The 24632-nt window shown below is 50.3% G+C and overlaps 1 protein-coding gene across 7 annotated transcripts; it reads right to left on the reverse strand.

The window, feature by feature from the left end:
• Window positions 1–1503: 1503 nt before the first annotated feature.
• On the reverse strand, window positions 1504–24470 carry PTGS1 (prostaglandin-endoperoxide synthase 1). 7 transcript variants are annotated; one of them, XM_025360193.1, is made up of 12 exons: window positions 24171–24470; window positions 23737–23823; window positions 23184–23405; window positions 16876–16992; window positions 16318–16458; window positions 15973–16116; window positions 13432–13613; window positions 13237–13320; window positions 11220–11466; window positions 8336–8511; window positions 4143–4290; window positions 1504–2615 (listed from the first exon to the last, which is right to left on the reverse strand). In XM_025360193.1, the coding sequence occupies exons 3-12, from the start codon at window positions 23200–23202 to the stop codon at window positions 2260–2262; spliced, it is 1614 nt and encodes a 537-aa protein (XP_025215978.1). In that variant the 5' UTR covers window positions 23203–23405; window positions 23737–23823; window positions 24171–24470; the 3' UTR covers window positions 1504–2259. The 7 variants fall into 7 exon arrangements, with proteins under 7 accessions (XP_025215978.1, XP_025215975.1, XP_025215973.1 ...); XM_025360190.1 differs by lacking the exons at window positions 23184–23405; window positions 24171–24470 and adding an exon at window positions 23923–24001; XM_025360188.1 differs by lacking the exons at window positions 23184–23405; window positions 24171–24470 and adding an exon at window positions 23923–24001 and having other exon boundaries at window positions 8225–8511.
• Between the last annotated feature and the right edge of the window lie 162 nt (window positions 24471–24632).

The raw sequence follows: 24632 nt of genomic DNA on the forward strand, positions 1-24632 counted from the left end.
GGTCTCGATCTCCTGACCTCGTGATCCGCCCGTCTCGGCCTCCCAAAGTGCTGGGATTACAGGCTTGAGCCACCGCGCCCGGCCTCCATGTGCCAGTTTTTAAGGAGAGGGTGTCTGATTGCCCAGGATTGATTCACAGGCCCACCCCTTGACCAGAATGCACCCCTGATCGAACCACCAAGACTGAAATTAATAAGAGAGGAGAGGATTCTCAAGCAAAGTAAGAGGTATTAGCAGAAGAGGGGAAAGAGAATCTGCAAGAAAGGACAGGACACAAGCTCTTCATGGACACTTCCAGCATCCAAAGGATCTTTCCACATCAGAGCCACTGCTACAGCAGGGAAGGATTGCATTCCCTGCATTCAGCAGGGGCCAGAAGGAATGATGGGAGCAGTTTCCAGGCAACTAAGGAGAAACAGGATTTTCTGGACTATAAGACAGGAGACTTAACACCAAGGACTGTCAGACTGAACTCTAGTTTCCCCTGTTGTTTCTGGGCCATAGTTCTTCCTGAGAAATGCTAAGCCCAAAGTATGGATCATGAAGAACCTTCCCTCAACCCCTCATCTTACCGCTCTGTCCTCTCTCTCAGCTGCCTACAGAGGTCCTGAGAAAAGGGTCTCGGGACTGGGGTGGAGGGCTGTCTGCCCTGAGATCACTGCTGTTGGGTCTCTGGTCTTGAAGAGCGCAGTAGGGGAGGACAGAGCAGAGGGGGTTAGAGGGGAAGTCACACTTACCTTGTATATATCTATCTTATTTCATTGTTTCCTTATTTATGGTCTGTTTCTCCGCCACTGGAGTGTGAGCTCCATAAGGGCAGAGCCTTGTCTGTATTGATTACTCACTGCTGTGTCCCCACACCTGTTACAGGAACTGGCACATAGTAAGCACTTAGGAAAATACATATTTGGAACTGAATGAGTAGCCTGAATATCAGGTGGAGGCTACACTCCACCATTCTGTCTTTGACCCTGAGCCAGACAGGCAAGATCAGGCCTGGAACTGACTCAAACCAGGAATCAAGAGGAGCACAAGCTCTGGACTCAGCCTGCGTTTGGCGTGTCACACGACGACTCTGAGGCTGCTTCCTTGGTTTTGAAATGCAGATTATACCACGCACTTCACACTGTTGGTGTGAGAACAAATGAGAATTGAAAGTGTGAAATTGGCATACAGGATGTGCTCTCCTCCCCGGGTGCCCCTCTGTTGTTTGCTCTGTAAGGGAGGAAGTTGTTTTAATCAGATGATGAGAACTGAAAGTTATATCTCCCGGGGCTGGGGCAATGGGTATTTTAGGAGAGCATCCTGAAAAGGGCAGTGCCTGGCCCGCAGGGCAAAAGAAAGCACCAGTGGTAACATGTCTACACAGTGATGGGCCCAAGGATCCCAGCAGAAAATCTCATGCTGCAACCTCTAGCACGCCCAGCTGTGGCTAGGAGAAAGGCTAGCCACATTCGGTTGCCTCTGCTTTGGGGGATGGGACCAAAAGAGATATATAACAGGCAACTTTAGAAAGCGAATTTTATTAGCTTCATGAGAAACAGCTGCCATGAGTCAAGACCTGGATGGGGATAGAGCCCTGGTAGCTTCCAACCAAAGGCATGAATAAAGCCCACCTGTTCTCTCTACATCCTCAGACCAGGGTCTTAGTGGGGGTCCCAAGAAGAACACCCCACCTCCTTGCCCCCTCAGTGCAGGCACAGATTCAGGGAATGCATTCTTGTTGGACCTTAGGATCTCGCGCTCTATGATATCTCACTGAACAGGAAAACGAATCAAATCCACATTCTAGAAACTCAGATGCTGACAGATTTGGGATACGAGCCACTGTTCTGGATCATCAGCCAGGAACACAACACTTTGAATCACCAATCAGAAAGTCAAGATTCTGGAATGCCAAATAAGAACCCCTTAACTTTCTAGCAGATTTCATCAGTAGCTCCACATTCTAGAATGCCTGTGTTACAAATCAACCAGAAATCTGACATTCTAGGTTGTCAACTAAGAACCCAGTATTCTGGCAGACCAAATGAGAACTACTCCTAACAATCTGATGGGCTAACAAGGAATTCAGCATTCTGGAAGAACAAATAGAACACAATATTCCAGATAATGAGTGAGACTTGAAGTTCTAAATGTCAGCCCCAACACTCACCATGCCAAACCAGAAAACGAGCATTTAAGACCATCAGCCCTGGTCTCAGCATCTGGAATGACAAGCACAAAGCTCTCCCCTCCAGAATGCTGCTTTCCTGCCCCTCAGAGCTCTGTGGATGGTCGCTCCACAGCAGGCCCATCATCCTGACTGGCATCCGGCACACGGAAGGAAACATAGGGACAGGTCTTGGTGTTGAGGCAGACCAGCTTCTTCAGTGTGGCCGTCTTGACGATGTTAAAGCCCATCTCGCCACCAAAAGTGCTCGGCTTCCAGTACTCCGGAGAACAGATGGGATTCCCTAGGAGACCCTTGAGGGAAAAGGGAGCCCCAATCTCTATCATACTCTCCCCAAAGATAGAGTTTGGATGGCACTTTTCAAGAAGCAGCCCAGGGTAGAACTCCAACGCGTCAATGTCTCCATACAGCTCCTCCAACTCCGCTGCCATCTCCTTCTCTCCTACAAGGAGATAAGGGGAAACGCTAGCCTCAGATCCATGATGCCATTAAGGTCAACCCGGGGTGTGACCCTTCTCTGTCCACCTTTTTCTGGGGATAATAGGGACTCCAGGAGAATAACTTGAGCAACTGAGCATGTGCTCTAGAATTTGGCCTGGTTGGCACTGGGGAAAAGGGTCAAGAAGAAAATCACAAATTGCTCCTCCTCAGGGACTGGGTCTAGGGAAGGAAAATGCTACTAAAGAGAAAGTCAGAGGCCTAGATCTGCCCCCAAACAGCCTGTAAGCTTGAGCAACTCTGGGCCCTAATTACCTGATGATTACAGAAAGGAGAATGCTCCCCATCTTGCTTCCTTCACAGACAGATTTCAAGACCTTAGCCTGGGCCAAGCCCTTTTATTACTAGAGGTCAAAGATGTAACATGTCCGAGCTCACACAGAAATTCAGTGGCAGTGTTCCTTCTGCCCTGGGGACCATTTGCCATGGGAGACTAAAGAATAACAAAGATTGCTGTTTCAGGATCTCAGGGAGCTCAGGTACAGAATCTGCTCCACTCTGCAATACCCACATGTTCACAGATAGTGGCCAATGGGAGACAGATGTGGAGCTTCCCTGCTTCCCTGCCCAGTTCCTCAAATCCATCCTCCATTGGGAACTCTCATGGGCCATGTCACACCCTGCTTCAGTGGCTCCCCACTGTATGTGACAAGGGTTGGCAACTTGGCTGCCCAATATCTGAGGATCTTGGGGGATATATATATATATATACTCGCATATATTTATATATATACATATATATTTATATATACATACATATTTATATAGATGTGTGTATATGTATATATGTATACATATGTATATGTATATATGTATACATATGTATATATACTCTTCATATATATTTATATATGTATATATACTCTATTCATATATATTCATATATATGTATATATACTCTATTCATATGAATATGCAGATTCTTGGGCACCACCCAGGATGGTTGAATCAGAATCTGTAGGACAGGCATCTGAGATTTGGTATTTTAATCAGCTTTCTAAGTGATTTTTATGCAGCTGGCCCATAAGTGGGTACTTAGAAAGCACTAGACAGAATAAAACCCAAAATATTTAGTATGAAAGCCAAGATTCTACACGGTTTGGCCCCAACCTTCCATCACTAATCACCCTCACAGCATAAGCCCCTTGCCCCAGCCACATCTACGACTGTTTCCCCAGATACCTGCTGTCTGACCTCTATGCCTTTGTACTTTCTATGGCTCTGCCTAAAATGCTCCTCCTTCTCTTCTCCCACTGGAAACTGCCATTTGTTCTCCAAACCCAGCCGAAAAGTCACCTTCTCTCCCCAAGCAGGATTATTTACCACCCCGGCACAGCACTTCCACGGCCGTTATAAGTCTGGTTGTTACACATTGCCACATGTATGGTCCCGTTCTATTTCCTTGATGTCTCCCTGACTTTGCTGCCAGTCCCTCAAGGGCAGGGACTGCATCCAGGAAACAACTGCTCACCTACAAGCTCCTGGAAGGAGGTGTAGGGCTTCATGCCAAACCTCTTGCGGTACTCATTGAAGGGTTGCAGCCGCATCTCCCGAGACTCCCTGATGACATCCACAGCCACGTGCAGGACGTGGTGGTCCATGTTCCTGCCCCCACCGATCTGCCGAGAGAGAAGTACAGCAGTGGTCTGGGAGCCAGGCCAGGCTGTCCTGGAGCCTGGGTAAGTTCCTGGGACAACAGCTTCCAATGGGAGTCCCTTCTGAGCTAGGATGGAGAGTGCTGGACAGCCTAGCAGCTGTGATGCTGTAGACCTGCCCCTGGGCCTGCTGCTGTCATGCTGTCTCAGGAAGCCCCTCTGAGTCTCAGCTTCTTCATTTTTTTGTGTGAGTTTTTTTTTTTAGACAGTGTCTCACTCCATTGCCCTGGCTGGAGTGCAATAGCACGATCTTGACTCAGTGTAGCCTCAACTTCCTCAGGCTCAAGCAATCCTCCCACCTCAGCTTCTCAAGTAGCTAGGACTACAGGCACGTGCCACCATGCCTGGCTAATTTTGTTTTATTTTATTTTTGTAGAGGTGAGGTCTCACTATATTGCCCAGGCTGGTCTCAAACTCCTGGCCTCAAATGATCCTTCCACCATGGCCTCCCAAACTGCCAGGATTACAGGATGAGCCATCACACCCGGCAGCTTCCTCATCTTTGAAGTGTGGAATGGACCAAGAGGACCTCTCTTGTGGTTCACACTGCTCCCCAGTCCGTTGAATTACACCAACAGGTAGTGTAACCCCCTGTGAAGGGAGGGAAAATAGGACTCAAAGCTCAGGTAACCTGGTGAGATAAAAGAGGCTGCAGAAAAAGCTTCTGATTACTAACAGTTAAGGCGCATTAGTCTAAAGAAAGCTCTGGTGCTGGCCAGGCACGGTGGCTCGCACCTGTAATCCCAGCACCTTAGGAGGCCAAGGCGGGCGGATCACTTGAGGCCAGGAGTTTGAGACCAGCCTGGCCAACATAGCAAAGACCCGTCTCTACTAAAAATACAAAAATTAGCTGGGCATGGTGGCAGGTGCCTGTAATCCCAGCTATTTGGGAGGCTGAGGCAGGTGAATCGCTTGAACCCAGGAGACAGAGGTTACAGTGAGCCGAAATCATACCACTGCACTCCAGCCCACGCAACAGAGCAAGACTCCATCTCAGAAAGGAAGGAAGGAAGGAAGGAAGGAAGGAAGGAAGGAAGGAAGGAAGGGAAGGAAGGAAGGAAGGAAGGAAGGAAGGAAGGAAGGAAGGAAGGAAGGAAGAAAGAAAGAAAGAAGGAGAGAAAGAAAGAAAGAAAGAAAGAAAGAAAGAGAGAAAAGAAGGCTCTGGTGCTTAGGATGAAACAATAATGTTCATGCTTAAGAGATAGTCATTTTAATAGAACAACTATAATTGGGCAAAAAAGAAAGGCATGGTTGGATGAAATCATATGAGCAAAGCAAGCAGAGGATGGTGCCAATTACAGCTTCACAAGCTGTGGGGCTGTTGAGGGTTGAACTGTGTTCCCCAAAATATTAAATATCTGTTGAAGTCCTAACTCTCTGCATCTGTGAATGTATCCTTATTTGGAAATGAAGTCTTTGCAAAAGTAATCAATTTAAGATGAGATCCTACTGGATTACGGTGGGCTCCAATCCAATAACTGGTGTCTTTATAAAATGAGGAAAGACAAGCTCAGGGAGTGCACCACAGGATGATAGAGGCAGAGACTGGAGCTCGATGCCTCTGCAAGCCGAGGAATGCCAGGGACTGTTGGCCACCATCAGAAGCCAAGGAGGCATAGAGCCTTGAGAGGGAGCATGGCACTGCTGACACCTTGAATTCAGACTTCTAGCCTCCATCTGTTGCTCTGAGCTTCCCAGTTTGTGGTACTTTGTTGCAGCAGCCTAAGGAAACTAATATAGGGACCTTGGGCAGCTATTCGAGCTAAGTTTGAGTTCCCACATATGTAAAAATGGGGAAGGGAAAAGCATCTACCTGATATGGCTGTGGTCTATTTAAATGGGATAAACTATGCAAAGCTGTTATCTCAGTATTGGTCACATGGGAACCCCTGAGAGGGTAGCCATGCACAATGGTTACCAGGGAAAGCCTGTCTTAACATCACTCACTCTTCTTAATATCCTGAGAGTCGCCTGTAATCCCAGCACTTTGAGAGGCCTAGGCGGGCAGATCGCTTGAGCCTAGAAGTTCAAGACCAGCCTGGGCAACATGGTAAAACCCCATCTCTATTTAAAAAAAAAAAAAAAAAATCTTGAGAGTCAATACATCTCTGTGGTCTTTCTGCCTTGTGCCAGGTACGATGCCAGGGCTCTTCACACACATCATCATGGTCATTCCTTGAAAATGTTTTGAAAACTGTCCAGCCTCACGCAAAGGTTACTGTCTCTGATCATGTCTTGTGTCCCCACAAAGAACCATAAAGAAACCCATAAAGAGGCCATAAAACAGCCAGCAGCTGCCCACCTGTGGCAGCAAAAGCTAATTTCAGTCAAATTATCAGAAGGAAATGGAAATCCATGTATGCCACAACTTCATGACAGGGTTTAGGGACGAGGATTAGAGAGAAGCAGAGGACTGGGAGGCAACAGGGGAGCCAGAGACTGCGATGAAGCAGATAGGAGCTTCCGAATGTGGAGAAGGGGAGATTGAGGAAGGAGTTGGCTGGGAATTGCAGGGAAAGAGAATGCATTTGTTTGCTAGGGCTGCCATGACAATGTACCACAGACTGAGTGGCTCAAACAATAGAAATTATTTCCTCCGGCCGGGCGCGGTGGCTCAAGCCTGTAATCCCAGGACTTTGGGAGGCCAAGACGGGCGGATCACGAGGTCAGGAGATCGAGACCATCCTGGCTAACACGGTGAAACCCCGTCTCTACTAAAAAAAATACAAAAAAAAAAAAACCAAACAAACAAAAACTAGCCGGGCAAGGTGGTGGCGCCTGTAGTCCCAGCTACTCTGGAGGCTGAGGCAGGAGAATGGCGTAAACCCAGGAGGCGGAACTTGCAGTGAGCCGAGACCCGGCCACTGCACTCCAGCCTGGGCGACAGAGCGAGACTCCGTCTCAAAAAAAAAAAAAAAAGAAATTATTTCCTCTGTCTGGAGACTGGAGGTTCAAGATCAAGGTGTTGGCAGGCTTGGTATCTTCCGAGGCCTCTTTCCTTGCCTTGTAGATGGCTGTCTTCTCCCTACATCTTCATGTGGCCTTCCCTCTGTGTGTGTGACCTAATCTCTTCTTCTTATAAGGACACCAGTCACACTGGATTAGGGCCCACCCTAATGACCTCAATTAAACTTAATTACCTCTTTAAAGACTTTGTCTCCAAATGCAGTCACATACTAGGTTCTGGCGGTTAGGATTTCAACATATGAACTTTAGGGGAACCTCAATTCAGCCCATAGTGGAGGCTTATGATTTAATAAACACCATAGGCAGGCACCATTACATATATTACCATACCCTGAATGTCCTTATGTTCCTCAAATTGCCATGTCCTCTGACTTCCATGCCTTTCACCCATGCCGTAATCTCTATCTGGAACACAGCCATCCCCTGCCACTAACACCACCTCTTACCCTGGGAAATCTCTATCCCTCCTTCCAATTTCTGCTCAGACATCACTTCTTTTCCCATAACCCACAACTCTGGGTCAGATGTCCCTCCCTGACTCCCAGAGCATGGTGGGTTTTTGTACTGTGGTTTATAGCACACTCTTAGAATTCTGATAACATAGGAGAAGCTCTTAGAACAGTGCCTGACACACAGTAAGGGCCCTAATGCTGTTAGCTGTCATATGACTGCCATCACTTTCTAGGGTGTGAGCACTAAAAGATGAGCCAAGAACCACATAGGTCTTGTTCCCACTACATCTCCAGTACCTGGCATAATGTCTGGTATTGTGGAATGAACAAATGAACCAAAGAATTCATGCAGGAATGCTTACAACTGCCCTGTAGAAGTGACATTAGCCCCATTTTACAGAAGAGGAACTGGAATTTGGACCCAGGTCTGCTGGATCCCTCAGCCCACCTGCCCTCACCAGCACTCCTCTGGGGCTTACCCGGCCAGCGCTCTGGCGAGAGAAGGCATCCACCAGGGCCTCGACCCCATAGTCCACCAACATGGAGGTGTTGAACAAGAACTGCTCATAGCTGTACTCCTGGGAGCCCACCTTGAAGGAGTCAGGCATGAGGGGGTGCCAGTGGTAGAGATGGTTGAACTCCATGGCAATGCGGTTGCGGTACTGGAACTGGACACCAAACAGCAGCTCTGGGTCAAACTTTAGCTGCAGAAAGTAGCCACTCAGCTGCTGCACGTACTCCTCAATGACAATCCTGATGGTCTCCCCTGGGCAGGGAAGGATTGGAAATAAAGTCAGCCAAGCACAGTGATTTAGATGCCCAGCTTGGAAAGCAGGCCAGTTCATGAGAGGTGCTTGCTTTTGGTCTGTTTATTGTTGTTGTTGATGCTTATTTTTATTTTTAGAGACAAGGTCTTGGTCTGTCACCCAAGCTGGAGCACAGTGGTATAATTACAGCTCACTCCAGCCAGGACCTCCCGGGCTCAAGCAATCCTCCCACCTCAGACACCCAAGTAGCTGGGACCACAGGCATGCACCACCACACTCAGCTTTTTTTTTTTTTTTTTAAGAGATGGGGTCTCACTATGTTATCCAGGCTGGTCTTGAACTGCAGGCCTCAAGCCCTCCTCTCACCTCAGCCTCTCAAAAGCCCTGGAATTACAAGTGTGAGCCATCATACCTGGCTTTGCTGTTGATGTTTAATTTTGTTTGGCCTCTTCCATTTTGTCTCTTTGTAACAGGATGTGAAAATAGAACTTTTGGTCTATTTTGACTGAGGTCTCAAGACAAGAGCACCAGCTACTCCCACATTTCAGAGGGAGGTTCTAGGCCCAGCTAAGCAGGACATGCAAAGGAGGTGTCCAAGAATTGGTCTCGTGACCTCCCTCCTGAAGCCCATTAAAAGAAGGTGGAGAAACTACAAGAGATGGAAAAGTGGAGGATTTACTGGTGAGAACTGTCATCATGCTGACACCCTTGGTGATAGAGGGGGACTTCAAGGAGATCACTCAGAGCTGCTGCAGTGGCAAAAGGGAATACTGAGGACAGAAGGGGAGCCCAGCCCTAAATATATTTCAAAAAACGTATTTCCTATATGTTCTTACATAACAGGATTCTTATAAATAAATTTTTACTCTGCCCCCTTTGTAGCTATAACCAGCTAGAAAGCAAAAAGCCAGAGAAGATGCAAATTGAATATTCTGTAACAAAATTAAAACTGGGCAACTAGATACTGAAAGAAACTGATATTTAGGCCAATTAGCCATTAGACAAATTGGCTTTTAGAAGTTGATCTGGAGCTACAGACTGTGGGATCAGTAGACCTAGATTCAAATCTTGGCTTTATCACTTCGAGCCACCTGAGCTTGGGCTGAGTTACTTAATCTCTCAAAACCTCACTTTCCTTAACTGTCAAATGTGTGTTATAATAATATCAGTGTGGCCGGGTGCTGTGGCTCATGCCTATAAACCCAGAACTTTGGGATGGCGAGGCGGTAGATCACCTGAGGTCAGGAGTTCAAGATCAGCCTGGCCAACATGGCAAAACCCTGTCTCTACTAAAAGTACAAAAATTAGCCAGGCGTGATGGTGGGCACCTGTAATCCCAGCTACTCGGGAGGCTGAGACAGGAGAATGGCTTGAACCCAGGAGGCAGAGGTTGCAGTGAGCCAAGATGACGCCATTGCACTACTATCTGGGCAACAGAACAAGACTCCATCTCAAAAATAATAATAATAATAATAATAATAATAACATCAGTGCAATACTATATTACGGTTGTTGAGAAAAGTAGATAATGAATACAGCGAAATTGCTGACACAGTGCCTGGCATAAGAGGGGGTGTCCATATATGTCAGCCAAAAGTAGGAATACTAAGTGTAGACGTGAGGGGGAATCCCTTTCCAATACTCGCATGTCACAGAAGATCAGACTGAGGCTTGCAACCCCTTCCCATTCAAGAAGATCCCCCTTCGTGATGGAGTGGAAGTAGCATAAATTTTGGTGGCAACCAGACCTCAAGTCTCCATCTGCTGAGTGTCCCTGGAGAATTCACTTAACCTCCCTGAATCTTGATTTTCATAGGGTAATCATACCTGGCTCATGAGGTTGTAGGGGAGTTAAATGAAGCACTGGATGTGTGGTGCCCTAGGGTCCTGCCTTTGGTCACAGCTTCATCTCCAGCCAGTGTGCTGGGCAGCCTCCAGTTTTCTCTGGTCAAGGTCTCTGCGATGCTGAAACTTCAGAACCAGCCCCTCTTCCCTCTAGTGACTGTTCCTATTCCCAGTGCCTGGCTCTTTGTGGCTCCAGTGAATTAGGCTCTATAATTGGGACCAGCCAGGCCCAGTGGTGCCCAGAGGTGGGGGAAAGGAGTTACTGGTGACTCAGAGTGCACATGGTCTGGACAGGGATGTCAGGGGCCAAGCTCCCAGGCAGGAAACCATCTGACATTTTAGGTTGCAGACTCGCCCCCATAGGGAACACAAAAATATCCTGTCCCTGAGTCATCTAGAAGCTACCAAACTGCAGGAAGGTAGATACATGCAGGGAAGGGAACATGAAGATTCCTGAAGGCAAGGCAAGCTAGAGTTTGACCCTGCATATGCTGGGGACCACAAGTGTGCATCTGGGTGCAGCACATGGGGGAACTGAGACTCAGGGTGGCTAATCAAATGTGCTGAGTCACCCAGCTAATAATCAACCATCACAGTCATCCATTTTTCTGAAGGCCTGCTATGTGCTAGGTGCCTTCCCATCCATGATCTCAATAAATCCTTACAATCATCATTCACCCCAATGTACAGATTTGGAGACCGAGGTTTACAGAGGTTGAGGGGCCTGCTCAAGGTCTTCTGGCCACTAAGCAGAAGAGCAAGGATTCTAATCCCAGCCTCCACCTCTAAATACCCCCCAGCCCCCTGCTTCTCAGGATGGAGGGCATGACCTTCCAGGGCAGGGCAGGTCTGGAGTCCTCACCTATAAGGATGAGGCGGGTCGTCTGGAAAAGCTGCTCATCACCCCAGGTGGGGTGCTCAGCCTTCAGCAGGTCACACACACGATTGTGCTCGCGTAGCCAGAGCGTGGCATACAGCATGAGCCCGGGAAGCAGCCCAAACACCTCCTGGCCCACGGCCATCTGGCTCTGGGGCGGGGTGCCTCGGGGGTAGTGCATCAACACAGGCGCCTCTTCTACCGAGGGCGGGTACACTTCTCCGTCCAGCACCTGTGGGATGGGGCCACCTGGCAACCTAAGGTTGGGGGTCACCCCCAGCTGCCCACAACCAACTCCCTCCCACTCCTGCTGGAGCTGCCAGTTCCCCTCAGCCAAGGCTGTTGATTCCACCTCCAAAATGTCTCTTAAAATCAGTCCCCTGCTCTCTATCTCTACCACCACTACCTCAAGCAACCCACCCTCATCTTCCACTCTGACTCCTTTCCCTAAGCGGGTTCCCTATGTCCACTCCTATCCCCAGACAGGCCAGTCTCTACACTGCACCCAAGCAAAAAAGAAAAAAAGAGAGAAAAAAAAAAACCATTAAAAAGAAAAAATATTGCATCATGAGCTGACTTAAAACCTTTCCAAATACTCTCTCTGCTCTTGGCAGAAAGTAGAATTCCTTAGCACGGTCCCCACAGACATCTCCACCTTCCCATAAAGTCATTGTTACCCTCGATCGCTAGGCTCAACAAATGCTCCCATTTTTATACTCCCTCCAAGTCGCCAAGCTGCTCTCCACCTCTAAGCCTTTGTACTTGTTAAACCCTCTACCTGGAAAGTCCTCTCCCATTCTTAGCATCCCTAACTCCTCCTTATCCTTCATGCAACTCTGGGTTTATTTGTAACTTCCTAGGGAAGTTTTACCCACCATCCAAACACTCTAGCGGCACTCACAGCTTCTCCTTGGTGGCAGCTACAAGTGTACCTAATTATTTGGCAACTTCTTCATTCATTCAGTAAATACATGCCAAGAGACTACTACATGCCAAGTCCTGTTCTTAGTCCTAAAGATTCAGCATCGAACTTTGCTTTGGTGCTTGCCTAAGATTTACATGATCCAATATGGTAGCCACTAGCCATGTGTGGCTGCTGAGCACTAGAAACTTGGCTAGTGTGAATGGAGAACTGAATGTTACTTAGTTTATTTTATTTAGGTTTTTCTTAATTTCTATTTGAATTTTAAAACTGATACTTCAGCTGTTGGAAAATCTTTAAGGATGCATGGAACAAGTCGGACGTGTCACAAGTTGGACATATCACTGTACTTATTCAGCTGTACATTTTATGAAATCTTAATACAGATTAGATCACTCCAGTGAAAACTGAGCGTCCAAATTGAGAAGTCCTGTGAGTGTGAAATATATACCAGATTTTGAAGCTTCAGCATGAAAAAAGAATGTGACATATTTTATTAACAATGTATTGATTACATGTTAAAATGCTAATCACCTGGACATATTGCATTAAGTAAAATGTATTATTAAAATCCATTTCACCTGTTTCTTTTTCCCTCTTAATATGGACATTAGAAAATTTTAACTATGTATGTGGTTCACATTATATTTCTGTTGGACAGTTCTGATTTAGACAAAAGCCCTCGTAGAATGAGCATCCTGGAGTTTGTCTGTGGTTTTTTGAGGGCAGGGCCCATAACTATAATGGTCACTACTCAATCACCTGTGCCAGGTATACTCTCGTGTCCAATTAATATTGTGGAATAATTAAATAAATACATGCAGACTACAAATGTTCATCTCCTATTGAGCTCCAAAATCCACCTCCCTGGCTGACATGGGAGGCCACGTCTGCTCCTCACTGGCTTCTCACACCTGCTGCCTCCTCCCAGGGTATACTGTCACTCCTGGCACACGCCTCCCACTCCCGTGGTTGGCCCTCTCAGGACATGACCCAGAGCCCTCCTGCCCCCAAGCAGTCTTTGCCAGGGAAGCCCATGGGAGACCCTTCCCTCTGCCCTACCCCCTGGCCCAGCACTACCTGGTATTTGAGTTTCCCATCCTTAAAGAGCCGCAGTTGATACTGACGTTCCAGATTGTCTCCATAAATGTGACCAAGGTCTACCTGTGGATAGAGAGGAGTTCCCTCAGGTCACCAGGGTTCCGGCCCACTGTTGATGACATGTGTGTGCCAAATTAGGTCCAGAGCAGTTCTGAGCCCTTCCTAGGTACTCACCCCATGGCCCAAGGCCTTGGTGAAGCCAGGACCCATCTTGCCAGAAGTTTTGAAGAACTGGTGGGTGAAGTGTTGTGCAAAGAAGGCAAACATGAGGTTCGTGCCTTGGGGGTCAGGTATGAACTTCCTCCTGAGCAGGAAGCGGCGGGCCAGGAGCTGGGCATCTGGCAACTGCTTCTTCCCTGGTTGCGGGATAGGAAACAGCAGTACCTTCTCCTATCTGGATCTTGCTGCCCTAGGGACATCTGGGCTCACCAGGCAAACTGGCCCAAGCAGGAAGCCCAGAGTGGCCTCCTCAGGACCACCTCCCCACCACCACCAAGTAACTCACTCTACCAAAAGACTCTCGAAGTATTTATGGGTGAAGTGGCATGATTCTTAGAATTTTAAGTGGCATGATTTTTAGAATTTGATTTAAAATACTTTACAAAAGTATGAGAGGTGAGAAATGAAATAAGATGAAGAAATTGTGGGTAAATGTTGAAACTGAAAGATGGGTACATAGTTCATTCTACTTTTCTCTCCACTTTTGTGCATCTTTGCAATTTTGCCATAATGAAACGTTTCACCAAAAAGAAATAAAGAAACAGAAAAAAACAAACATGCACTCTCTTCCCCTGAGTCAAGGTTGCCTGTGTCTGCAACTGACTATGCCATTTGCTAGCTGTGTGAACACAGATAAGTCATCTCATCTGAGTGTCAATTTTTCCATCTTTAAAAAGGGGCAAATGATGCCCATTTGATACAGTGAATCTGAGGATTGCAAGAGATAATGTAAGCATGGCAGAGAACCAGTGGGTATAATTTTTTTAAATCAAAGGTCTGAAAGCTTTTTCTGGAGAAAGCCAGATAGTAAACATTTTAGTCTTTGTAGACCATACAGACATGTCACATCTATTCAGTTTTTGCTATTGTAGCAGGAAAGCAGTCACAGATGACACATAAACAAATGCATGTGGCTGTGTTCCAATAAAACTACTTACAAAAATGGGGAGGTGGGCTGAATTTGGCCTGCAGGCTGTAGTTTGCCAATCTATTTTATTTATTTATTTATTTATTTATTTATTTATTTATTTATTCATTTATTTTTGAGACAGGGTCTCACTCTATTGCATAGGCCAGAGTGCAGTGCCACTCTGCACTCTGGCTCACTGCAGCCTTGACCTCCTGGGCTCAATTGATCCACCCACCTCAGCCTCCTGAGTAGCTGGGACTACAAGCACACACAACTACACCCAGCTAACTTTTGCATTCTTTTGTAGAGAAGGTGTCTTACCATGTCATCCAGGTTGGTCTTGAACTTCTGAGCTCAAGCAATCCACCCACCTCAGCCTCCCAAAGTGCTGGGATTACAGGCGTTTGTCACCACACCTGGCCCTGTCAACCTATTTTAAATGATGCCAATCTTTCTATGTCTGGCATAAAGACAAGTCATCCTTAGAATAAGTATTGAGAGGCCTTCCTTAATTATGTCAGTGTTAAATGAGTTGTCACCCAATGCCCTCACAGAAAGGAACAGAATATTTTGAGTTCTGGTAAAGGCACCTCTTCACAATGCATCAAGATGTGAGCCCTGATGTTGAAGGTTCAAGATCAATGGAAATTATTTGGATTAAGATGACTGACTGGGTTCCTCTGGCAGCAAAAAATATCAAGTACCCCTAAAGAAAATCCACCAAAAGGGAAGTCAGAGGGAGTGATCCATCAACCGTAATTTGGAATCATCACTCACTGACACTGGGCAAGCATTGATTTCAGCAAAGTTGGCAAGACCTAGCTAACCTGGTAGAACGGTCATGCTTTGGGAATAGCAGCTAACCATGTGATTGAAAATCATCAGAGTAGTGCCCCAAGCAGGGACAGGGTGCGAGGTTTTGAACCCAAAAAAGGACACAACCATGAGGCTGCACAGGACTGGCATTCAACAGTGCCACCATGTGGCAGGAACTGAAGTATAGCAGCAGTGGACTAATGAGCCTCTCTTGTCCTCTTTGTACTTGACAATGAACAGATGGGTCTGAAATGAATAATATCCCAGGTTTTTGGATAATTGCAGGTGGCATGGGAAGGTCTTACAAAGAAGAACCCTGCCAGTGTGGCTAAGTGGAGTCTTGAGCAATGAAAGAAAAAAATGTGACTTATTTGTACCTTACACTGGTGAAGCAAGTAAAACTATTTACATTTGTAAAGAACCAAACACAGAGACAGCACCCAATAAATAGCTCACTATTCATTCTTTCCTGCATCATAACTTCCAAGTCACATCCACCTCAGCGGGACCTAACTCATCATTAGAAAAGGATCAAGCAAAGAGGCACCCTGGAACTATGGAAACGTCGGTCTGACACTAGGTGACCTCAGGCAAGACCCTCTGCTGCCCTTTCCTGTTCTCAGCCCAGGCTCTGGACATGTCATATGTCTTGCTTTGGTCTAGCCATCTGCAGAATTGGGTCAATAATTGTTCTTCTGCCTGATTTTTTCCAAAGAGGAGAACTGAGCACCTCCTGTGATCCCCAGGTCCAGCTCCTCACCCCATTTTACCTTTGGTTCCCATGGGCGTGGGGCAGTCTTTAGGCACAGAGGGCAGAATACGAGTGTAATAGCTCACGTTGGAGAAAGACTCCCAGCTGATGTAGTCATGTGCTGAGTTGTAGGTGGGGGGACTGGGGATAAGGTTGGAGCGCACTGCAGAGAGCAAAAATAATGGTGACAAGGGTGTTTCCACCCCCAGCTCCACCCCAGTTCCTGCCTCCTCCTGGATTGGGGCTTATTTTATCTGGCATCATAGACTCTCCCCACCCACTACCCTTATCAGATGTCAAGAATTCAAAAGGACTGGCAGGACTGCTTGCTCCCCCAGGTCAGGGGGCCCTGCCCCACACCCACCTGTGAGTACCAGGCGCATGAGCAGCTCTCGGATGAAGGTGGCATTGACAAACTCCCAGAACCAGCGCCCGTGTGTGAGCAGGAAGTGGGTGAAAGAGGGGCTGGGCCGCAATGAATTCCGGAGCCAGGTCCATAGGCCAGCTGCAGGAGCAATGGGAGTCACTCAGTTCGTCCCTCCTAGCAGGACCAGAAGTAGCCAGGGTGGAAGATGAGGCACTGAGGACAAGGGCCAGGATGGAACAGAGTAGCACCTATGGGGAAGTGGGTAAGGATGGAACCTTGGGAGCAATGACACATGACAGAGCCAGAACCAGGCGTGAGGACAGGGGCCAGGGCATGTGGTGAAGACTCACCATGAAACCCAGAAGCAAAGAGTAAGGGTTGACCAAGCGTGAGAGCTCATGCTGAAGCCAGGTCAGGGAGAGGGGCAGAGCCAGGCAAGGAAGGAGAACAGGGCCATGGCCAGAGAGGAGGGTAAGAAGTTAGGGTCTAGGAGAAGGGGCCCAGGGAGCAGGAGGGTGCAAGAGGGCACGAGTGAGGGCTGAAGGCCCAGCTCACGGATGGTGCAGTTGGGGCCGGAATAGCCCGTGCGGGTGCAGTCACACTGGTAGCGGTCAAGGCCGAAGCGGACACAGATGCCCTGGTGCTGGCATGGATAGTAACAACAGGGATTCACTGTGGGTGAGAAATGGAGGTCAGAGACCATGCTAGGGTGGCCTCCTAACCCCCATCTAGCCCCTGATGGGGGAATGAGGAGCCAGAGGCGTGGACTTAAGTTGCAGCTCCGTCCTGAATCACGGGGTACTCCAGGGTTCCCCCAAGAGCCCCCCACCGTTCCCACCTCTGTGAACATAAAGCCCCAATCCTGACATTTCCACGCCCTGCTCTGGAACTCCAGCCTAGCCCACATCAGGCCCCCAGGGGAAATGCCCCCTCCCTCCCTATTGCCACCAAATGGCAGCAAGAGAAGAGTCCAGAGCCCCGGCTGTGACACTGAAGGTTAAGAAAGAGCTGATAAAACTCCACAGCCACGAGCTTCTAGAGCGTTCACTTCCTGCCTAGTCAGAGTCCAGCAGCAAGGGCAGGCCGGGGCGGGGGGGCGGTCAGAAAAGGGACAAGGATGAGGAGGGGGACTTCTCCCAGACCACCACCCCAGGCTCTGAGCACCTGAACGCTAGGAAAACGAGATCCCTCACCACCCCTCCATTTCTGCAGAAGGTAGAGAAGAGCAGGTATCATTATGCCCACATTGCAGATGGGGAAATTGAAGCCAGAAAAAGGGAGAGCCAGACCTATCGTCCCACAAGTCTCACCAAACCAAATGCCCATCCCTTCACTTCCACTCCACCCCCACAGCCTCAGCAGCCAAGTCTAAGGAAAGAAGTTTTCCAGAACCCTGGGGACAGAGGATGGGTGTGCAGAAGGAGGGGGACTCCAAGGCCTCAGCTGCCTCAGCCCCCATTCCTGATGGAATCAGACTTGGCCCGCATCAGGGTGGGGTCTGGGCTCTAGGATCCAGAGGAAGGTCACAGACCAAGGGAATAGGAGAGATAGGACTGGAAAGATCTCCTGGGAGGGTGCGTGGAGCTCTGGCGTCCACCCTGCTGCCTCCTGGAGAAACTCTATGAGGAAGTCCCTCTCAGCATCTAACCCAGATCCCTCAGACCACCACACCCTTGCTAAATCTGCCTCCGTGATTCTTTAGCAGCAAAGTTACAGACTCCTCAGGTTCAGTAGGATCCACTATCACCCCCACCACCACCACTGCTCAGTGAAGGAAGCTGAGGTTCAGGGAGAGGTAACAACTTGGCCAAGGAAACAACAGAGCTGGGTAGACCAAAAACTCCTAGCTCCTGGCAGAAGGCTCCATCTCTGACCTTACCCAGAAAACGCCGGGCTCCTTTCTGCAAACATACTTCCTTACCTGGGCTCAGAGCCAACGTTATAGGGAACATGCATTCTTTGTGCAACTGGTTATTGCAGGTCAAAAGGGCAGTGAAAGGCGGGAGCAGCTGAGGATGAAATACTGTCATCTCGGGGTGCTAGGATCAGAGAGCATGACCCTGGGCAAGACCTGTCCCCATCCCCTGCCCTGGTCTCAGTCTCCTCACTTCACAGCACAGGGCTTGACCCGGGCAGCAGAGTCCTCTTAGTCCCCACGTCGAAGACAGAAACACCACCACACACACACACACACACACACACACACACACACACACACACACACAAGCAAGGACCACAAGAATCATGCAAATAGTTTTGCTTAAGCCCTGGCAACTCCCTACAGCCCCACAATGGCCCCAGCAGGGGTGTAGGAGGGAGGGGTCGGGGGAAGAAGGCTGGACAAAAAGGCTTTATCAGGCAGCCACAGGCGAACCTGGCAGGCAGGATCCAGGGAAAGGGCCTGGCAGTACCCCAGCCCCACCTCCCCCAGCCACAGGCCCAGAAAGGCCAAGAGTCCTCTGGATCAGCCCCCATGCTGGCTCAGAGGTCTGCTCCCCCGAGAAAGGACTTGTCACTCTTGCTGGAACTCTCCTTCTTGCCCCTCCTGCTGGCCTCTCTCAACTGCCCAGGAGCTCCTGTAGCACCCACTGCCCAGCTCCCAACCCTGGCACACAAGGTCCTCTAGGACTCAGGGTCCAGTTCTACCACTCTAAGGGCACAGGGGTTAGGCCTCCCCTAGGCTCAATTTCCCCATCCCTGCCACAGCAGGGATCTCAAAATGAACTCCAGAGGTCCCCGCAGTTCAAACACTCTGCGCCAGCCCCTCCCTTAGCCCCAAACCCTCAGCGTCTCCATCCTTTATCCAGGCTGTTAGCCTCCTTAATACATTTCCTCCAAATCAACTGAGCCCATGCCTTGCCTCCCCAAGAAGGCTTCCCCAAATGTCCACACTCCCTTCCTCCCACTCTCCCTTGTCCTGGCTCCGGGTTCCAATTCAACCTGCTCTTCTCCACCATAAGCTTCCAGGAGAAGGGACTCCCACCCCTTCCCTTCCCCGGCTTTCTCTTCCCCCAGTACAGGCTATGCACACAACTGGGGCTTAACCCAGGTCTGGGATCCAGATGTGGTAGCCAGAGCTTAACGAATGTTCGTGGAATAAATAAAATGAAGTGAGGAGACTGGCCACCTCCACCCTGACTAAAGGGAGTCCCTCATCTTCCAGACCCTCAACAGCTGTCTGAGGTGGAGCCAGAAGGCCTCCCGCTGTGGCCCTAGAGCTCTGCCTCCGCAGGCAGAAAAGCCACAAGCTCCAGACGCTGAAGCTGGAATGGCTGCCCACACCCTCCCCGCCAAGAGAAGCTGTGCAGAGCTGAGGCTCCTCCCTCCCAGGCCAGCCTGTCCAGCTTCCCCCCTCCTCCCCCGCGCTCCCCATGTTCTTTCCATAAACACCAGCTGCTCCGGTACAGGAAAAGTTCTCCCAGGAAGGACAACAGTGGGTCTGCTGCTGGTGCCCCAGGGCACCAGGTTGGGCAGAGAGGAGACTGGGTGCCACTAGACTACAGCTGGACCATCACAGTCCAGCCAGAAAGCCAGGGCTCTAGCTGACCAAGTCCACAACCTTCCACGCCAACACTCATTTATCTCCCCAGTACTCCCTAGGAGAGGTAGGTGAGACTCCCCATTGCACAGTGAGGAATGTGAGGCCCAGAGAAAGCAAGAGGCTTGCCCAGATCCCTCTGCTTTGAAGTTGCAGAGTCAAGACTTAAAATTCCTCCTCCTCCTACTCCTGGAGGTGCCCAGGACTGGATTTGGGGAAGGGATGGAAAGGGAGAGTCGCTTTGATGCACAGACTGGGGATGACCCAGGTGAGGTGGATTTGTCACATTCCTTCAAAGTGAACCTTGAAAATCCAGAATGAATGAAACCAGGACCCAGGGGGATCACCATCTCCTGCCACAACCAGACCTTTAGGAAGTATTCATGCAGGAAGGCCTTCCTTCGGTCTAACTTCAATCCTACATGTTTTCATACCAACTCAGTTCTGCGCTCAGTGGAGGATATCCCTGTCCATCAAGAAAGAGAACCAGGGAGATGCAGGCACCGAGTCTAATTCAATTTGAGTCCCCCACACTCAGCACAGGGCCAGGCACCAAGTAGTTGCTCGGGAGAGCTGTATTAGAGAGCGGATGCTCTTACTGGCTGTGCATTCTTGCGCAAGTCCCTCCCACCTCTGGACCCTCATTTTTCTGTATATCCCATGAAGGGGGTGCAGCAGGTGGGCTAAAGGAGGCCTTCCATTCGACGTCCAGGCCTTCTACTCTGGGTAGAACCAATCTGTCCCTCTCCATTATTTGTATCAGTACAACCTTCCCACAACTGCCCCATCAGCAGAGAACTGTCCCATTTGCTCTCACTGAGTCCCCAAGACACGTAGAGGCAGACGTGACCAGCACACCACACTGCATGCCAGACACACGCGGCGGAAAGGCCAAGCTGCTAGTCCCCACCCCCACAGATGAGGACTGTCCAGGACTGCCTGGTTCCAGAACCTTTCCAAGGGTTTGGGCAAGGAAACATCCCCCAGCCCAAAAGTCAGGGCTCCAGGTCCAGGACTGAGCGTGACTAGGGGATAGGCACAGCCAGGGAACACCAGGTCCTCCAGGATGCGGAGGCGTCAGGCTGCAAGACTGCCCAGTGAAGAGGCAGGACCCAAATCCCCTAAAGAATAATATTTAGAGAGGCTCTGGGGACCTGGCAGCCAGAGAGAAAAAAAAGGGTGAAGGACCCTGACTGGTCTGGCCTGGGTCCCAGTTCCCACACCTAAGCACCACCACACCAGACCTAGACAACTGGGCCCAGCAGCTGGAAGATCCTGCTGGAGAGGAAGCCCCCTCCTGGTCCACAGACCCAGCTGGTGCTGGCAGAGCAGGTGCAGGTGCCTGGGCAGCCTTGGCATGGCTGGGATCTTGCCCCATGTGCCCAGGTCAGTTGGCCTGGGGCTCCTCTGCCTGGCACACAGCTCTGGTTGCCAGGTCGTGCCCTATCCCCATCTAGAAGATGGGCACTGAGTCAGGTCCAGAGACTAGAGGGGAAGTACTTGAGGATTCAGGGTTCACCGGTACAGCCTTGCCTCCGGGCTGGCCTCCATCTCCTCCCCTAACAGAGAGGGAAAGCAGCATTCTCTCCCTCCGCCTGCCCTCTCAGGTGAGTGCAGCCCTCATCTCTTCATCTCCTTTGCCTCTAGAGGCAAAACACAGGCTTTGGCTTCCTGGGGCAGATGCCCAAGTAGCTTGACCCTCAGTTTACTTGCAGACTTGGAAATATGAGGGCAACCCAGACCTTCGGCCCCTGCACTCCACCTGTCATTCGTTCTTTCCTAAATCCTTGCAGGAGCCTCAGTACCGGTTTTCCGGCCTCCAGTCTCATCCCCACATTATGCATCCATTCTCAGCCTCCTGCTCCCAATTACCCTTATGGTGTTTCATGGTTGAGTCTCTTACTGGTTCCCCCACCTGCCACCTCCTTCAAGGTCCAGTCCAAAAGTCATCAGATCCAAGAAGCCTCCCGCAATTCTTCGCACTGAGAGGCAGCTGCTCCCTCCCCTGAGTTCCGCACATCCCTGCTCCCTCCCCTGGGCTCCTCACACCCCTGCTCCCTCCCTTGAGCTCTCCACACCCCTGCTCCCTCCCCTGGGCTCCCCACACCCCTGCTCCCTCCCCAGGGCTCCCCACACCCCTGCTCCCTCCCCTGGGCTCCGCACAGCCCTGCTTCCTCCCATGAGCTCCGCACAGCCCTGGCCCCCTTGGATGACAGTCTGTTGGCATTTCTGGCTCCACCATCAGCCTGTGAGCTCCTCCCAGCTCTGTGTCTCCAGGCCCCAGCCAAAGACTGGTATAAATAAGCCCTTGGGAATGAAAAAAAAAAAAAAAACAACTCCATGTAAACATTTATTATATAAAAGGAAACAGAAAAGGCAAAGAACAAAATAGCATAGACCGTGGCTCATTGTGCATTACTGAATGGACTAAAAAAGAACACAGGCGAGTAGCCCTGTATACCAAGAGTGCCTGGATGGAGCCAGCTGGGGGCTCAGAGGAAGTGCTGGGCTGATCCAGGGACTGACAAGATGGTTCAGCGAGGCAGCCTGATGAGCCCCTTCTACTCCCCACCACCAGCTCACTGTGAGGACTCAGACAAGTGGCCTCACCCCCTCTGGGCCTCAGAGTCCCCTTCTGTAGACTGGGTCTAACGCACGTCTCTGGCAGGGCTGTTGAGAGCACCAAAGAAGTGGATGTCCACAACCAACCTTTGTAAACTTTAAAGTGCTGGCCACATGAGTCTTCCTCCTCTTCTTCCCATAAACCAGACTTTCATTCAACCCAAACCCTTTCCTAAAGCACCCTCCATCCTCTCTTTGGGTTCCCTAAATGCCACCCACCCAAAGCCTCTGTTTCAGGAAACTTGGTCAGATCCAAAGTCCACGTACATAGCTTTCCTCTCTCCCCTAAGCACCAGATCCTTAGAGCATCACAGCAGAAAGTGCAGACCCCTTCTGCCCCCTCCTGCCCTCTCTGGGTCTCATTTTAGAGATTTGACACAGCTAGGTGGTGGAGGAAACGATGTCCAGCTGGGACACACGCTCACACACACGCACACACACAGAAACAGTAAGCTGGGGGAGGAAGGTTGGCTGAGGGAGGAGCTGAATTCCTTCACCTGGAACCTGGCACATGCATGGGGGAGGGAGGGGCGGAATTTCCCCATCAACCTCCCCCATGAAACCCAGAGTGGCTCAGGGTCCATTGTGGGTAGAAGCAGCTTTCTGTAGACAGACCTTGTGAAGTGTGTGGAGGCAGACAGACCTGAGTTCAGATCCTGGGCCCACCATGTGTTGTGTGAGCTTGGGGGATCATGGCACCTACTGAGCCTCAGTTTCCTCATCTGCTCAATGGGGATCTCTTAAACCCCAGAGGAAACATCGCGGCTCCTAAATGTATTTCTATGTCCCGTGTTCTCCCAAAGTCTTCACCAGGGGAGACCTTCTCCACTGGCAATGGGAATCAGGATGGGTTCCCAGACGGTTAGTGGCTGGAGAAAGGGAACTCATTTCCCTTGGTGCCTGCGGCTTCCTCCCAAAGAGGCCCCTATAGGAAACAGTGGGGTTGTTGGGTGCAGAGGCTGCTTAGACATCTCGGGCCCAGAACAGGTGAGGGGGGTGGATAGGGACTGTCCCTTCTCCCCAAGTCGGCACCAGATCCCACTCTGCTGTTTCCCCTGAAGGGCCCATTAGCCAAGGCCACACTCCCGGGGGGCTTCAGAGAGCTCCCATCCGTCCAAAAGACTCAGCCTCAGTCCCCTTTCTCAGCACCGCGAGCAGAAAGGGAAAGCTGAGCTCGCTGGAGGGGAAGGGGGGGGTTGAAACCAGACCAGGGGCGCAAGACCGGGGGTTCCCGTGGGGAGGGATGGGCCGCCTACCTGGCGTGGGCGCCCCTGGGTCAGCGAGCAGGACCGGGAGCTGCGGCAGCAGGAGCAGGAGCAGCAAGAACTGGAGCAAGAGACTTCCTGCAGAGGAGAGAGACGTGGGGCTGAGCCTAGCATTCAAGGCTCCGCCAGGAGGCCAAGAAACTTCCTGGCCGCGCAGGGCACCGGGGTCGCACTCACGGCTCATGGCAAGGCTGCTGGGGTGCGGGACGCAGAGTGCAGCCTCCTGTGCGTGCGCCTCGCACACTGCCCAGAGCTCCGGCCCCTCCCCTCCCCACCCTTCTCCCGGCTCCACCCCGCCCCTCCCTCCAGCTGTCACCTCAGCCGCCCGCTTACTTCCTCTGCCCAGCCCCGGCCAAGGCATTTTATTAATTAGTGTATGATCGCCGCTAAGGCGGCTTTTCACCCGAGATCCTTGAAGCACTTACGCTTCTAATGTCTGGTGGCACTAGATATAGACAGGAAACTGAGGCTCAGAGACGATGCTCAATGCTGAGGTCACTCAGGGCTTAGGGACAGAACTGAGGATGGAAGAGGCTCGTCTGAACCACACACCCTGCCCCGCAGAGAAGAAAGGGTCTCAGAGTCCCCTTCTGTAAAATGGGTCTAACGCACTCTACAGAAAAGGGTAGAGAAGAAAAGGACCTAGAAACGGGGCAGTCCGCAGAGAAGAAAGGGGGCTAGAAATGGGGCAGTCCAGCCTGGCCTGCATGTGGTTTCCTAAATGAAAAACTCACTACTCTTTAGACAGATCTAACAGGAAGGACTTACTTCCCCCATGGGTTGGTCTCGGCCCCCTAAAGCCACAGGTCTCTGCCAGAAATGAAGAGATCGGGCTCCAGTCCAAGAGAGCCTAGTTCAAAACCAGACTCCACAGCTTACTGGCCGTG

This window comes from Theropithecus gelada, chromosome 15, assembly GCF_003255815.1.
Source record: "Theropithecus gelada isolate Dixy chromosome 15, Tgel_1.0, whole genome shotgun sequence".
NCBI lineage: Eukaryota > Metazoa > Chordata > Mammalia > Primates > Cercopithecidae > Theropithecus > Theropithecus gelada.

Coding starts and splice junctions, on each gene's coding strand:
- PTGS1 (XM_025360187.1), bottom strand. CDS start 23,929: ATGAGCCGTGAGTGCGACCCCGGTGCCCTGCGCGGCCAGGAAGTTTCT. Junction 11,467..13,236: donor ATGGGAAACTCAAATACCAG/GTAGTGCTGGGC, acceptor CCCATCCCACAG/GTGCTGGACGGAGAAGTGTA. Junction 8,512..11,219: donor GACCCGCCTCATCCTTATAG/GTGAGGACTCCA, acceptor TTCCCTGCCCAG/GGGAGACCATCAGGATTGTC.